Raw genomic sequence first — 15,939 nt, forward strand, 5'->3', positions numbered from 1 at the left:
GTTGAGTATGAAATTTGAGCCATATAGTTGGCCATGTGGGATCCCACCAACCACCAGCTGACCCAGTATGAGCTATTTTTGTTTGTTTTTAATAGAGATTTTTGCTATAGGGCACGTGCGTTTGCTGGAGACACAGAAAAAGACAGAAAGAGAAAGTGAGAAACCATCCCCGGGACCAGCAGTTAGCCTAATGGCTATGTCACTGGACTCCCACATAGTCGACCGCGGTCCCGGACCCGGCAGCTTAAACTCACGCCGGGTGCGTGTGCATGTGTGCCCAAGATCCCGAGAGGAGAATGGAGGAGGAGGGATTGCGGCGTGGCCATCCCCCCTGGGGGGTGATTTCTCACTTTCTATCTCTCTGTCTCACTCTGTCTTTCTGGCGAGCGCACATGCCCTATAGTGACAACCTCTCCCAAAAAAAAGAAAAGAAAAAGAAACCATTCCCAGGAGAGCCAGCCGTGTTGCAATCCCTTCTCCATTCTCCTTTTGGGATTTTGGGCACACGTGCACACACTCTTGGCATGAGTTTCAAGCCTCAGGGTCCATAACTCGAACACTGGTTGACCATGTGGGAATCTAGTGCCTTAACCACTATGCCATCTGCTGGCCCCCAGTATGAGGTTTTCAATGACCTTCCAGTGGACAGTGGAATATGTGGAAAAATATGTATGCATGGAGAAGGCAAGGGTAAAGAGAACAGCAAAATGTCCTGAGACGTTAACAGAATCCTGTCTATCACATATTTACATTTAGTTCAAAAACTAACCTTGTTCAAAAATGTAACCTTGATGCCCCTAAATTTTCTTCTTGTCAGTAAGTATTTTTTCCTTTAAAATGCAAAAATAATGGGGTCAGAAGGTGGCATGGTGGTTAAGGTGCTGGACTTCCACATGGCAAATTGTGATTCGAATCCTGGATCTGGAGATGAGAAGCACACCTTCCACCTCATTGGGAGGAAGAAATGAAGGAGAGGAGATTGCTACATAACCATCCCTGCACACTGCAATCCCTTTTCCTCCATTCTCCTCTTAGGAGTTTGACCGAGCACGCACATGCACCTGGCTGAGTTTCAAGACAGGTCTGGGACTTGAACCATGATCTACCCTGTGGGAGTCCAGCTCCTTAACCACTATGCTACCGGTTGGCCTCCAAATGATGACTTTTGCTAGCCTCACTGCTTCACTATGTCTTGTTTGCCTCCCCTATATTTGGTCCATATTCTTCTCCTATACTTCTATAAATACTTTAAACACTTGAAGTTGACTCAGGTAAAAGCAGAATCACTTAACGAGAGTTAAGTATTTCACGTCAGCAAGTACACGCGATTTAACTGAACTGGGGGTGTGCTCTTGATTACCTCTCAGGGACAATAAGCTCTTCTTTCCTATATGTTACTCCCCTTTGCTTTTCTTGATTCGAGGAAATCTGTAATGTCTCATGGACTACATTTAGTAATACGGGTTTACATTCTTAGTCTTAGGGTCACTGTCCCCAGAAACCTGCCTTCTTCACCCCCAGATGGTGCCAACTTCCCACAGAAGAAGCTTTTCTAAGCAGCAATGGGAAGAGGGAGCTTCCATCTGGAATGAGAAGAAAGCCAGTGCTTCGGCCTGGCTAATCTGGAAATCTGAGGGTGATTCACGGGAACCATGAGTCAGCCCTTCGTACTTCAGGAGTTGGATGAGTGACAGGAGCTGAGATTCCGATCCATGTTCCTGGTGTTTTTCTGAGTCCAGGTGGCAAACCCTGACAAGAAGCCACCCTGAAATTCATGTTTACAGAGCACATTCCTCACAAGATAGCACTCAGATACTTGTAGTAGGACAGCCGGGAGGAGAAGGTGAAAGGAGAGGGACGCTCGGGACCTTTGCTTCGTGGTTCCTGTCATCATTTGTACCGAGTATGACACTGCAGCGCCCGGTCTCAAACACCAGAAAACCTCACGCTCCTGCCCTGCCAATATAAGCAGTGGCCGAGGTCCCAGAGCTTTGCCTGACTTGTGTCCGCTTGACAACTTCCATCGTGAGAAAAGAATGAGAAGTTTAAAGTTTAAATAAATTTTCTCCATTATTATTGTGAGTCAGTTTGGTGTTGAGTTTAGGCAGAGATGCATTTGAAATGGTTAGTATGAGGTTTTTGTTTTGTTTGTAATTTTGCCAAAGGACACTTGAGACACACACACACACACACACACACACACACACAGAGAAATGTATTGTTATCTCCCCCCCAATGGGGAGAGCCATGCAATTTCTTCTCTTCCATTTCAACTTTTGGGATTTGGGGCGTGCATGCACATGCACCTGGCATTTTTCAAACTGTTGAGTATGAAATTTGAGCCATATAGTTGGCCATGTGGGATCCCACCAACCACCAGCTGACCCAGTATGAGCTATTTTTGTTTGTTTTTAATAGAGATTTTTGCTATAGGGCACGTGCGTTTGCTGGAGACACAGAAAAAGACAGAAAGAGAAAGTGAGAAACCATCCCCGGGACCAGCAGTTAGCCTAATGGCTATGTCACTGGACTCCCACATAGTCGACCGCGGTCCCGGACCCGGCAGCTTAAACTCACGCCGGGTGCGTGTGCATGTGTGCCCAAGATCCCGAGAGGAGAATGGAGGAGGAGGGATTGCGGCGTGGCCATCCCCCCTGGGGGGTGATTTCTCACTTTCTATCTCTCTGTCTCACTCTGTCTTTCTGGCGAGCGCACATGCCCTATAGTGACAACCTCTCCCAAAAAAAAGAAAAGAAAAAGAAACCATTCCCAGGAGAGCCAGCCGTGTTGCAATCCCTTCTCCATTCTCCTTTTGGGATTTTGGGCACACGTGCACACACTCTTGGCATGAGTTTCAAGCCTCAGGGTCCATAACTCGAACACTGGTTGACCATGTGGGAATCTAGTGCCTTAACCACTATGCCATCTGCTGGCCCCCAGTATGAGGTTTTCAATGACCTTCCCCATTCCCAGGAGAGCCAGCCGTGTTGCAATCCCTTCTCCATTCTCCTTTTGGGATTTTGGGCACACGTGCACACACTCTTGGCATGAGTTTCAAGCCTCAGGGTCCATAACTCGAACACTGGTTGACCATGTGGGAATCTAGTGCCTTAACCACTATGCCATCTGCTGGCCCCCAGTATGAGGTTTTCAATGACCTTCCAGTGGACAGTGGAATATGTGGAAAAATATGTATGCATGGAGAAGGCAAGGGTAAAGAGAACAGCAAAATGTCCTGAGACGTTAACAGAATCCTGTCTATCACATATTTACATTTAGTTCAAAAACTAACCTTGTTCAAAAATGTAACCTTGATGCCCCTAAATTTTCTTCTTGTCAGTAAGTATTTTTTCCTTTAAAATGCAAAAATAATGGGGTCAGAAGGTGGCATGGTGGTTAAGGCGCTGGACTTCCACATGGCAAATTGTGATTCGAATCCCAGACCCGGCAGCTTGAGAATCATTCAAGTGTGTGGGCCCAGAGTCCCAAGAAGAAAATAGAGAAAAGAGATTGCAGCATGGCCATCCTCCCCAGTCCCCGTGTGTGTGGGCTGATTTCTCACTTTCCCTTTCTCTCTCTGTCTCTCTCTGATGAGCACATGCACCCTACGGCAAAAACCTAAAGATAAATAGATAAATAAATAAATAAATAAATAAATAAGCAAAATAAATTTTGTCTCAAGTTTGCCTTGACTGAGAAGAGTCTGGTACTCTGCCTAATGGTTTTCAAGTAATTTCCTGGCCACTTACTATGAATTGCTGTTCTCCTGGACTCTTACCTACCCTAGGAAATTCCTCCTTCCATGCTCTCCTCTCTTCCTTTCTCCTCTGCCATTAGTCAGGACTTTTATTATTATTATTATTATTACTACTACTACTACAAATGAAAATACACACCAAGAAAGGAATTCACTAGTTCACAGAACCAGGAAAGCGGGGGTGGCACAAGAGTGAACCAGGACCTTGTGCTCTGTCTCTCTCCTCTCTCTCACTCCCATCTCTGCCTGGCTTTGCTCTGTTCCATTACTTTGGCTTTTTTTTTTTTTTTAGAGATTTTTGCTATAAGATGTGTGTGTTCACTAGAGAGACAAAGAGACAGAAAGGGAGAAATCACCTCTCAGGGAGATGGCCACTCCATAATCCCTTCTCCTCCATTGTCCTCTCAGGATTTTGGGCATGTGCGCACACATACCTGGTGTGAGTTTCAAGTCACCAGGTCCTGGACTCAAATCATGATTGACTATGTGGGAGTCCAGCACTTTAACCACTATGCCACCTGCAGACCCCAAAGTAGTCTTCTTTATGGACTGGGTTGATGGTTGCTTCCTTCCAAGGCCTCCATCCTTACAACTCTCCATTCAGGAAACTAATAAAGATTAAACCTACAGGTCCAATTGGGAAAAGTCAAGCAGCAGACTCTGGCTGAGGTAGGTCAAGAGCCTGAATGTGGAACCATGGGTGCAGAAGTACGTGGCATTGGGATTGGTCAGCTTGGGTCACATGCCTATCTGTGGTAGGGAAGGGAATCTAGGGCCTGGTGATTGTCTACCAGGACCAGAGGAAGTGGGAGACGTTCCCCAAAGGGAAAGGGCACTCCTACCAGCAGAGAGGCAGACAGAACCGAGCTTCCACAGACCCTGCATGTAACAAGCCTGGCTGGGGCAGCTCTTCCACACCCCAGGTCAGTGCCAGGGCAAGGCCATTTTGTGTAATAGAGCTTTCTTGACAGCTGAGGAGAACAGCGAGCACCCAATCACAGCGCAGCAACAGCGAGCCCTGAGCTGGGTAGACACTAAAAGAAACAGAGTAGTTGACAGTTCCATGTTGGGAAGCCAGGCCCACCAGCCTCCCCCTGGTACTTTTCTGGGTCAGCGGACACATTGCTGGTGCCTACTGTCTTTTGCAGGTTGTTCTTTTCCATGTCCCCCTTCTCTAGGTGCCCAGGGATCCCAAATGCCCTCCTAGCTGAGTTTCTGTGGGACAATGCACTAAGTCCATGCCAACTTAGGCACTGCCAGGCAGTTCTTGCATTTTCTTCTTCTTCTTCTAGAGCTATATTTCACAGCCTCCTAAACCATCAAGGTATTTTCATAAACAGAAGAGCCGATTTTTTCTTTAGGAAGACTTCTCCAACTTCAGAGCAATAGTTCAACTGCAGGTAGTTTCTAAAACGATGGATTTCTCCTCTCATCTGTATTTACGCATACTGAGCATGCCTCTCCCCAGCCAGGTATACCTGGGTAGTAAGCAGCTACCTCATGGTGTAGGATCATGGGCCATTTTGATGGGTTTTGTTGGATTCTGTGTATGTTTCTTTTCTTTTCTTTTTGGCTTATCTCTGTTTCTACAATTAGCAAATGAAACTGGCCCAAAGTGAAAAAGGAGGAAAGGACAGAGCCTTTGTATCTTTTATCAAAAAAATGTAAAACTCAGTGCTAGGCAGGGGTGCAGTAGTGGGTTTGTGTTCTGGGACCTCCCAGGTGTACACGTGTGCACACAATCCGGCCGAAATTCAGGGTGATCATGGTGTGAAAACCCTATTGGGTCTGTTTTGTTTTGTTTTGGTTTGGTTTTGGTTTTTGTTTTTTTTGGAGAAGTTTTTGCTATAGGGTGCGTGCGCTCGCCAGACAGACAGAGAGAGACAGAGAGATAGAAAGTGAGAAATCACCCCCCAGGGGGGATGGCCACACCGCAATCCCTTCTCCATTCTCCTCTTTGGATCTTGGGCACACACGCACACGCGCCCAGTGTGAGTTTAAGCCACCGGGTCCGGGACTCGAACCGTAGTCGACTATGTGGGAGTCCAGCGACATAGCCATTACGCTAACTGCTGGTCCCAAAACCCTATTGGGTCTTGAAAGAGCACAAGAGAGAGTGGCATGGTGGTTCAGGTGGCTGGCTCCCACATGGCTAATTGTGTGGTGGGAGTTCCACACCCCGTGGCTTGAAAAACATGCTGGGTGTGTGTGCCCAGAATCCCTAGAGGAGAATGGAGGACAAGGGAGGAGTGGGAGGAGAAGGGATTTGGACATAGCGATCCCCCAGCGGGTGCTTTCTCTCTCTCTCTCCAGCAACACATGCATCCTGTACAAAACTAAAAAAGAAAACAGACATACCTACCCCCACCCTCTCCACACACACATGCACACACAAACCCTTTCCCAGCGCTCTGGCCCTTTTATGATACTGCAGTTTCAAGAGAAGATGTCGTTTTTCCAGCCTCTACAGCCTCGACAGAGAAAGGTCATAAGGCAGAAAGGGGACTCAGGATTGGTCACCAGTCAATACCTGTAGTGTCTTCAACAGCAGAAGCAGGACACTGGCAATGAGAGAAGGGGTTGCACAGTTTTCTCAGGCTAGGGTGGGTGCCCTCACGTCACTGTGTGAAGCTGGGTGTCCAGAAGAGACCCCGGATAACATTTACAGCTCTAGGGTTCTCAGGAACACTTATCTCAGGTGTCGAAATGAACCCAGCCTCATCTTCATTAGTACTTTGTAGCAAGATAATTACTGTTTATTTGCCAACTGCTTTTCTTTGTTTGTTTTTAGAGATTTAGGGTGCTACGGGGTGAGTGCCCTGGTCGGAGAGTCAGAGAGTGAGAAATCACTCCAAAAGGGAGATGGCCATGCTGCAATCCTTTCTCCATTTTCTTCCCAAGACTTTGGACACACACACACACACACACACACACACACACACACAAGCGAGTTTAAAGCAGATGGGTCCAGGACTCAAACTGTGCTCGACTACAATGGGGGTGGGGGTGTCCAGCAACATAATCATTATGCTATCTGTTGGTCTCAGTGTCTTTTGGATTTTGTTTCTTGCTTTGCGTTTTGTTTTTAGAAAAGTGTTGTTATCCTTATTTCACAGTTGAAAAAGCAAATGAAAGATTAGTATTAGTAACAAATTTGCATTCAAAGAGACACAAACTTCTCATTCTCTCCCATCATCTGCCATTCAAGGACTCTAGACTTGGGCACAGAAAGTGATCCTCCTGCCATGAACAAGCTGAAGGCACATGCTCCACTCAGCTGGTTAACTCTTCCTGTCCCGGGGTGTTCCTGAGTCATATCTTGAGTGTGCTGCAGATATTTATTTATTTATTTTTTTACTATTGAGGCATATTTCTAAAACAAAGCTAAGTCTTTACCTTACTCACTTATTTCAGTTACACTTTAGAAAATATTTATATTTACATTTAATCACCATACATCTTTACAGTGTACAAAACATGTGTTTTTCTTCCCATCTCGAATACGGTGCATATCAGTCATGACAAAGACATTATTTTATACATTATCATCAGCAAATAACTTTTCATTTTTGTGTCAATTAGATGTATTGTTTTTTCCTGAGTCCCTCCCTCCCCCCATTATCCACCCTCTACTACTTTCCCCTGCCGTAATCCATAATCTCTATTATCCACAGTGCCTTCTCTGCTATCAGACCTTCCAGTCTTTCAGTTTCTGCTGTAGAGCTCAGACATTCAATATATATATATTTTTTTTTGAAAGACTTTTGCCATAGGGTGCGTGCACTTGCCAGAAAGACAGAGAGAAACAGAGAGACAGAAAATGAGAAATCACCCCCCAGGGGGATGGCCACACCACAATCCCTTCTCCATTCTCCTCTTGGGATCTTGGGCACGCACACACCCATGAGGTTAAGCCACCGGGTCTGGGACTCGAACTGTGGTCAACTACATGGGAGTCCAGCAACATAGCCATTATGCCAACTGCTGGTCCCAACATTCTATATATCTTGAGTGGGGACATACAATGCCTGTCTTTCATACTCTGGCTTTCTTCATGTAGCATTCAGTCTTCCATATTCGTCCACTTTGTATCAAATGTCAGGGTCTCACTGTTGTCTGAGTGACTAGTGTTCCATAGAGTACCTATGCCACATCTTTTTCAATCCACTCATCTACTTTTGAACATTTAGGGTGACAACATCTGACCTGCGTCTCAGACCTGGTTTAGGTGTCAGACCTCTCCTCACTTTACAGGCGAACCACTGTGCCCATGCTTCACCAGTTTGCCTGCAGTCGCATTAGCAGCACCTTTTTGCTCCCTACCTGTAGGCCGGGATCTGTGAAAGCACTTTGAAAGGTAAAGAAACACTCTTGAGGTATTTATTACAGGAACACATTCCCACCTCACCACCACCTTCCCCCTCCTTTCTTCCCAGCTCTGGGACGCTCAGACCTCCCTTCCTGAGATGTTTGCAGACAAGAGTGCCAGATCCGAGTTCTGTCCAGACCCCGGTTTACTGTGCATTTGTTTACAGGAGAAATATTTTAAGGTAGAGGAAGAGGAAGTTTACCAAGGATGTTTAATGGGATCTTGTAAACATGTGCATTCTGGTAAGTGCTGACATTTCCGTTTCTTGTCTCTCTATTTTACAGTACTGGAAAGATGGTGCCCTCTCTGCAGGTTCGGAAGTATTGCCAGCCATGAAGACACCACGCTCTGTAATACTGAAGCCATGTGGGAAGATCCTGGGTTTGGATCCTGAGATTCCCTGAACATACCCGGCATGTGTGCAGGAGACTGGTGGGCTGAGGTTGGGGGGGGGGAGATTGTGGTGAAGACCCTGCTGGGGCTGCTTCTCTCTCTCATGGAAGAAATAAACTTACAAAAGAGAGAGAGAGAGAGAGATCAGAGAAGTGTACACTGTGCTGTTCTAAGCTGGACTAATAGACCAGCCTTTCCAAAATCTGTCTTTCCCTTCTTTCTTACCAACAGAACCCTTATTTGGTTCAAGGCAGCCATAAACCCAACTACAATATAAATGCTCGTCTTCCCAGACTCCCTTGCAGTTAGGGGTGGTCATGTGACCCACTGCTGGCCAGTGAGCTCTTGGGTGGAAGTTACTAGATAAGAGTTTCTAGAAACTTTTCTTAAAGGAGAAATTCCCAGCCGGCACTTGCCCTTTGGGTTATCTCTCTCTCTCTCTCTCTCTCTCTTGCTTGAAACTCAGACTCAACATCTAAGCATCCACCTTGTGCCCATGAACACAAGAGCCATTTGCAAATGACAAGAGCAGGAAGACAGAATGGCCCCTCAGTTCTTGGCAGCATCAGGGGGTCACTTCGCCCAGGATTACCTGCCTGTCAACGGCTTATGTAAAAAACAATTACTTGGGGTTGGCAGGTGGCACGATGGTTAAGGGCACTGGACTCCCATGTGGTCAACTGAGGTTCTAGTCCTGGACCTGGTGGCTTTCTTTCTTTCTTTTTCTCTCTGTCCTTTTCTGGTCAAATTAAAATAAATAAAGTTAAATAAAATAATTATTTAAAAAATCAATTACTGCAGGATTCCACCTCGGACATTCCTCCGAATGCAAAGAGAAACACAAGGAAAACAGAAGAGAGGTGAGAGCAGCTCCATTCCTCCAAATGCAAAGAGAAACACAAGGAAAACAGAAGAAAAAAAAGCATAAGGAAAGGAGGAAGGGAAAGAAAATGCAGAAAAAAGTCAAGCCCAAGTGTTCCAAGTCAAACGAGAGTTCAGACTGAGTGACAAGGACTTCCCTTGTGGAACATTGTCTCCTTCAGAATCAAACACGTGGCCAAGGGACAGAGGAGAGTGCAGCTGGAGAGTAACGGGAGGACACCGCGAGGGGAGTAGGTCGGCAGCGCCGCTGTGACTCTGCTTACTTCCAGGGAAGACGGAGCACAGCAGAGTGGTCTGTCTCCTGGCAGGTGCAGCTCAGGTGGTGTCTGGTTTCCGGCAGGAAAGTTTTCAGCGCCCTCCTCCGGGCGACCACAGAGTGTGGCTCCTTTGCAGTTGCACCTGCACCGTGGCAGGAGGGGGCACCTGGAAGATAGCTCCTCCGGGCACTCACACTGGGGAGACTCGGTTTCCACAGACTTTAAGCTTGACTCTTCCTTGTTGTTAAGGATAATAAAGCTCACTATTTTAAAGGTATGTGTACATTTATGGGTAATACAAGCACATGTATTACCAATTTCAAAAGATATGTATGTTTTTTGTTCTGTTTTGTTTTTAGAGGTTTTTGCCTTAGGGTGTGTGAGCTCACTAGAGAGAGAGTGAGAAATCACCCCCCCCAGGGGGATGGCCATGCCACAATCCTTTCTCCTCCATTCTTCTAGGATCTTGGGCACGCACATTACATGCACCCGGAGTGAATTCCAAGCCACTGGGTCTGGGACTTAAACCGTGGTCGCCCCTGTGGGAATCTAGCAATATAATTGCTATGCCATCTGCTGGCCCCAGGACACGTAAATTATAATGATGAAAACTTGGGGCCAGAAGGTGACGTGGTGGGTAAGGGTGCTGGACTCCCACATGGCTGACTGTGGTTCAAGTCCCTGATCTGGTGGTTTGCTTTCTCACTTTTCCTCTCTCTCTCACTCCTTCCCTCACTGGTCAAGTTAAAAATAAAATAATAATAATAATAATAGGTAAAGTTAAAAATAATTCTTTTAAATAAATGACAATTCTTCCTTGGTCAATTCCCTTCCCTAATGGTTACCATTTTTTTTTTAAAAAAAAGAATTATTTTATTTATTATTATCCTTTTTCAATTTGATGAGAGAGAGAGAAAGTGAGAAAGCAAGCCACCAGGTCCAGGACTTGAACCGTGGCTAACCTGTGGCTGCCCATGTGGGAGTTCAGTGCCTCACCCTCCACATCACCCACCAGCCCCAATGGCTACCATGGTTACCAAGTTCTTGTCAAGTCTTCCAGACTATCACCAAAAAAAAAAAAAAATTGCTTTTGTTTATGCAACTGCTAAACACGTTAATCTATATACTGTTTCATCTTAATTGTAATGGTATAAAACTATTTTAATATCAAATACATGTGACCTTCTTGCCCATAAAAAAGGTTTATGTTTAGGAGAAAAAAAATCAATGAAACAAACACATACATCTAGTGGGCTGATCTGTTGTACTGAAGATACTGTCCCAATGCCATCACAGACGACCTTAACTGACAGGCTGTGAAGAAGATTCTTGTGCTGTGATAGTGAATGTGTGTAAACCGACCAGAGTCCCTTTGGAGCAGTGATGCTGAAGCCGCCATGGGCATGCTAGCCACGTGAGAACCTTGGTAAACACTGGTACATCCGGAGGGGGGCCTGAGAGTCCCCATTTCTCACTAGCCTGCAAGTAACACCGACGGGGCTGGTCTTGGACCGCATTCTGCTCAGCAAAGATCTGGAAAACGACAGCTGTGTTGGTCAGTCAGTTCTACTGTTACTCTTTGATAGGCTTATCATTTGGTAAAAAAAAAAAAATCTGTAAAAGACTGTGTTTTCAGCAAAAAGTTAAGGTTTTATTTAGAATGATCATTTCAGAGACAAAAGCAGTTCGTTGTATTTAGCAAAATACATTTCACAAGTACGTTTAAATAAAATAAATTCAAAAGATTCTGTGACTCTTCTTAGTCGCTTGCTTTCCTGCCAGTTGGAATTTCTGTCTTCTAGCCTGAGTATTTTCCTGGATGCTGCAGCCATAAACCAAGGCACTGTTTTATGGAATTCCAATGGCTCAAGTACCCTCTGCACTCACTTAACCATCCAGGGATTCAGTGAAACATAAGGAAAACGACTTTGGGAACCATGACTAGAAGATTCGGAAGGAAATGTTTTCCCCTGTCTGTCATGGTAGCTTTTCAACGGAGGCCTTGCTTGCTCTCAATGGATGGTGAAAGCAAATCGTTTTGGGGAGACAATGGTCAAAAGCAAACTTAGGTGGCTGCTGCCTCATTTGTCACCATGGCCCAAAGGGAAATGCAAGGCACCCACCTCCCCAGCCAAGCCGGAGCTCTGCACAGAAGCTACTCATTTTCTCTTCTAGTTATGTACATTAAAAAAATACAGCACTGTGTTAAATAGCAGGACAGCTAACAATGGGACAGGCGATGCCGCCGTGAAAATCCACAGCTCGAGGTGAGGAGAGAGTCAGCAGATGGTCTTCCTGGCCCCGCTGCCAACGCCGCTGTGTCCTCAGTCTGTAACAGACCTGCACTCCGAGGGCAGGCCTTCCGACTGCCGCCACTGGGCCAGACGCTGCTTAAACCATTTCTGAAAGAAGGAAATGTGCAAAATTATTTGTCACGTACAGAGGGCTGACGTGCCTCTCCCTTTTCTAAAAGGTAACCTCTGTGAGCCACGTAGAAAGGAGGGAAGAAAGGAATGTGTCCATCATAGTTAGCTTCACGCTAACCTCTCCTGCCTCAGGGCCTTTGTGCATGCCTTCAAAAAAAAAAAAAAAAAGAAAAGAAAGAATTATTTTGGGGACCAGTTGGCATAATGGCTGTTGCTGGATTCCTGTGTAGTCAACTGCGGTTGGAGTCCCAGGCCCGTGGCTTAAACTCACACTGTGTGTGTGTGCGTGCGTGCCCAAGATCCCGAGAGGAGAATGGAGAAGGTCTTGTGGCGTGACCATCCCCCCAGAGGGTGATTTCTCGCTTTCTGTCTCTCTGTCTCTCTCTGTCTTTCTGGTGAGCACACACACCCTATAGCAAAAGCCTCTCAAAAAAAATTATTTTATTCAACTTTATTTATTTATTTATTTATTTATTTTAATTTGACCAGAGAGAGAGAGAGAAAGTGAGAAAGAAAGCTACCAGGTCCAGGACTTGAACAGTGGTCAACCATGTGGGAGTCCAGTAGCCTCAACCACCACACCACCTGACAGCCCCACACATGCCATTTCTTTTTCTTTCTTTCTTTTTTTTTTGGAGAGGTTTTTGCTATAGGGTGCATGTGCTCGCCAGAAAGACAGAGACAGAGAGACAGCGAGAAATCACTCCCTAGGGGGGATGGCCACATCGCAATCTCTTCTCCTCCATTCTCCTCTCGGGATCTTGGGCATGCACGCACATGCGCCTGGTGTGAGTTTTAAGCCACCGGGTCCAGGACTCAAACCGCAGTCGACTACATGGGAGTCCAGCGACATAGCCATTACGCTAACTGCTGGTCCCCACACGCCATTTCTGATGCTTAGAATATTCCATCTTCCTTCTTTGTCTGATGACGTCTCTCTCATCCTTGGGGCTCAGCTTCACTAGACCCTTCTCAATGATGCCTTTCCTGAGCTCTTACCACTAAGTGGGTTCCCAGCTCATTTCTTTCTCCTGAGGTCAGCACTTTGTTGCCCTCACGGAACCTTTAATATGATTTTATTATTCTTTATTTTATTTGCTTGTGTATTGTCGTTTTTATTCTACACACCCTTCTAGAACATAAGATCCATAGAAGCAGGGACTGTTTCCATCGACCACCATTGCATCCTCAGCCCGTAGCAGGAGTACTTGAGAGGTGGAGATTAACCCATGTTTGTTGAGTGAATAAAAGAAGTTGAAGTATCTCTTTGATGTCCCAGAGATATCTTAACGGCTGCTATACCTCATCTTGTGAGCTGATCTCGCGAAGGACTTTGCTCACAGGTAGAGCTTAGTATGAAGGCATTGAATAAAACAGGTAACTCAGCACTAAGAACCCCACTTCTTAAGGATACAGGGAGTAGGTTGACCCAGGGCCACGGAGCAGTGAGAGAAGAGAGTGGCTGCCAGTTCACTAAGAATCTTCTAGTTCTTCATGACCCAAATAGTCACACCTCACAAAAGTGACCATCAATTTAGAGAAAGCCCCAGAGGGGATGTTTTAGACATGGTAACATGTGGGGCCCTGCAACTGAACGTTACAAGGCATTGTGGGATACTCTCCTCTCCGCAAGTCAGTGGCTGCTTTCATTATGCTTCTGAGGGGTCAAAGGAACCCCTCAAAGAAGAGATTAGGAGACCCATGCCGGGGCAGGGTGTGGGGAGAGGGGAATAGAGCTGGCATCTGGACCAGGTTTGTCAGGAGGAAACTCGGATGGACACACAACTTTGAAGAGGGACTGGTGCAGAAGGGGTTGCTCCATGCCGGAGAGGGTGAGCTTGGACCCAAGTTCGGTCCCCTTACCGTGCTGCCCCACCTTTCACATGTCATGGTGCTTACTGAGAATGATGGCAGCTGCGTCACACTGGCGTGAACAGGCAAGCTTGGGTGGGTGGACCCTGGGGCCCTTCAGCCCTGGGCCCTGCCAATGGGAAGCTCTATTGTAACTAACTGGCTGTGTGAGCTTGAGGTCCCTAAAAATAGAATGCCAATTAGCTCCTCTGTGAATAAGGAGGTCAGCTTAGGGGGCTCTCCACTGTCCCTTGTGGGTTCACCAAGGACATGAGGGGACAGGAGGGAGCACAAAGAGCACAGCTGGGAGACACCAGTCCTGGGGTTGCTGACGTGGGCGATCCCCTGGGAAATGGCTGACCTGGGCCACGGCCTGTCCTCCGAACTAATGGGTTGCTCTAAGGCCACACTGGGGGAGACCTCATCTCTGCAGAGATCTACGGAGCTGAGACGGAGTTGCGCATAAGCACAGGATCCAAAGAAAGGGAGAGCACCAGGGGAGAGAAGTCCCTCCAAGGAGTAGGGCCTAGACAGGCCATGGAGCTCTGCAGGCCTGCTCAGGGCCCCGGACTGATGCTAAGCCAGTTGGACAGCAAGGGCCTGTACTACAATCCGCCTACCCACAGGACAGAATGTACACGCTGACATGCTCACACGTCGTCCAGGTCAGCTGTCTACCTGCTGTGGGGTGGCACCAGAGAAAAGGAGTCGAAAGCCTGGGGTAGCAGACTACTGTGAGGGAAAACTTCTGCTTGGGGGTTGCTCTCTGGGTGCCATATTTTACTGCTGGGGATCACGTGCCCAAGGAGGGGAGGGGAGAGGAGGAGAGAAGAGAGGAGAGGAGAGGAGAGGAGGAGAGGAGAGGAGGAGAGGAGAGGAGCGGAGGAGAGGAGAGGACTCTTGTAACTCTGGTGGCTTCCAGCATAGTTCTGCTAACGTGGGCACACGACCTTCTGTAATCCTGAGTGTTCAGTGAACTCTGGATTCTGGGTGCACAGCTCCAGATTCACTAACGAGGCAGCTCTGGGGTGGGAGCATTTCAAATCTGCAGGGTCTGATGAAACAGAATGTCCAGAACCAGAGCTGAACAAACGGCAGCATTTTAAAGCCTGTCTAATTAAAACCTAGAGGAGGAAAATCTCACTTTCTATCAGGATTCATTTAAGACAAAATGATTGAGCTGGCCTCATTCAAACGAGCCACCCACATCTTTCCACGACACAATGGAGCAGAATACTGATGGGCTGTTGCCCAAAATAGCTTCAGCAGGGACCTCGTTGGCGAATCCGTGAGCTGGCATCCAAAAGCTTAGCAAATGAAGCCCCAGCACTGGAGGATGGGAAGAGATTCAAGAAAAGCCCAACTATTTTTTTGAGGATAATATTTGAAAGCAAGTATACACATAGGAATTTAGCAAGCCAGCTGTCGTCCAACAGAAACAATAAAAAAAAAAACAATGCACTACCTCACTCGCTTGCCCGCCCTGAATCTCACGGCATCTCACTCTCATCAATATTAATTTTCCACCTGGTTTTGTCCTCCTCTGTTTCAGTCATCCCCTGGGAAAGACATTCAGCCCTCGCTTGCTTATAAATGAATGCCCTTATTATCTGCCTGTTGATGGAAATTTATCTCCTCTGAGGAGCAGATGATAATGAGCCGCTGTGACAGGGAGGGCCTGGAGCAAGACCGCATTGTCCTCGTCCTTTTCTCTAGTAAGTAACTTTTCATTCTATGGCGGGAGAGACCTTTAGCCGTCTTTATTCACTGATAAAACATCCAACAGCTAAAACCACTGGGTTCTGGGAACAAGCCCAGGGCATGGAGGAGATAAAAACGCTGGGAAGCTCTCTAAGAACCAGTGCCAACTACTCCGGGCTTGACTCTTTGTGTGTGTGTGTGTGTGTGCGTGCGCATGCACGTGTGTGTGTGTGCGCGTGTGTGTACGTGCTCCCTAAGAGCAAACACAAAACATACTACCCTCTCAGGGGACTGATCAGAAAA

General features: G+C 46.8%; 1 protein-coding gene across 4 annotated transcripts in view; it reads right to left on the reverse strand.

The window, feature by feature from the left end:
- Window positions 1–11,287: 11,287 nt before the first annotated feature.
- HOPX (HOP homeobox) overlaps window positions 11,288–15,939 on the reverse strand; it is a 36,296-nt gene continuing 31,644 nt past the window's right edge. For all 4 annotated transcript variants that reach the window (XM_006167702.3, XM_006167701.3, XM_006167703.3 and 1 more), the window contains exon 3: window positions 11,288–12,060. In XM_006167702.3, the coding sequence (XP_006167764.1) occupies window positions 11,983–12,060 (78 nt within the window). In that variant the 3' untranslated portion in view covers window positions 11,288–11,982. The remainder of the gene's footprint in view (window positions 12,061–15,939) is intronic.

Source organism: Tupaia chinensis, unplaced genomic scaffold (genome assembly GCF_000334495.1).
Source record: "Tupaia chinensis unplaced genomic scaffold, TupChi_1.0 Scaffold144982_1, whole genome shotgun sequence".
Classification (NCBI taxonomy): domain Eukaryota; kingdom Metazoa; phylum Chordata; class Mammalia; order Scandentia; family Tupaiidae; genus Tupaia; species Tupaia belangeri.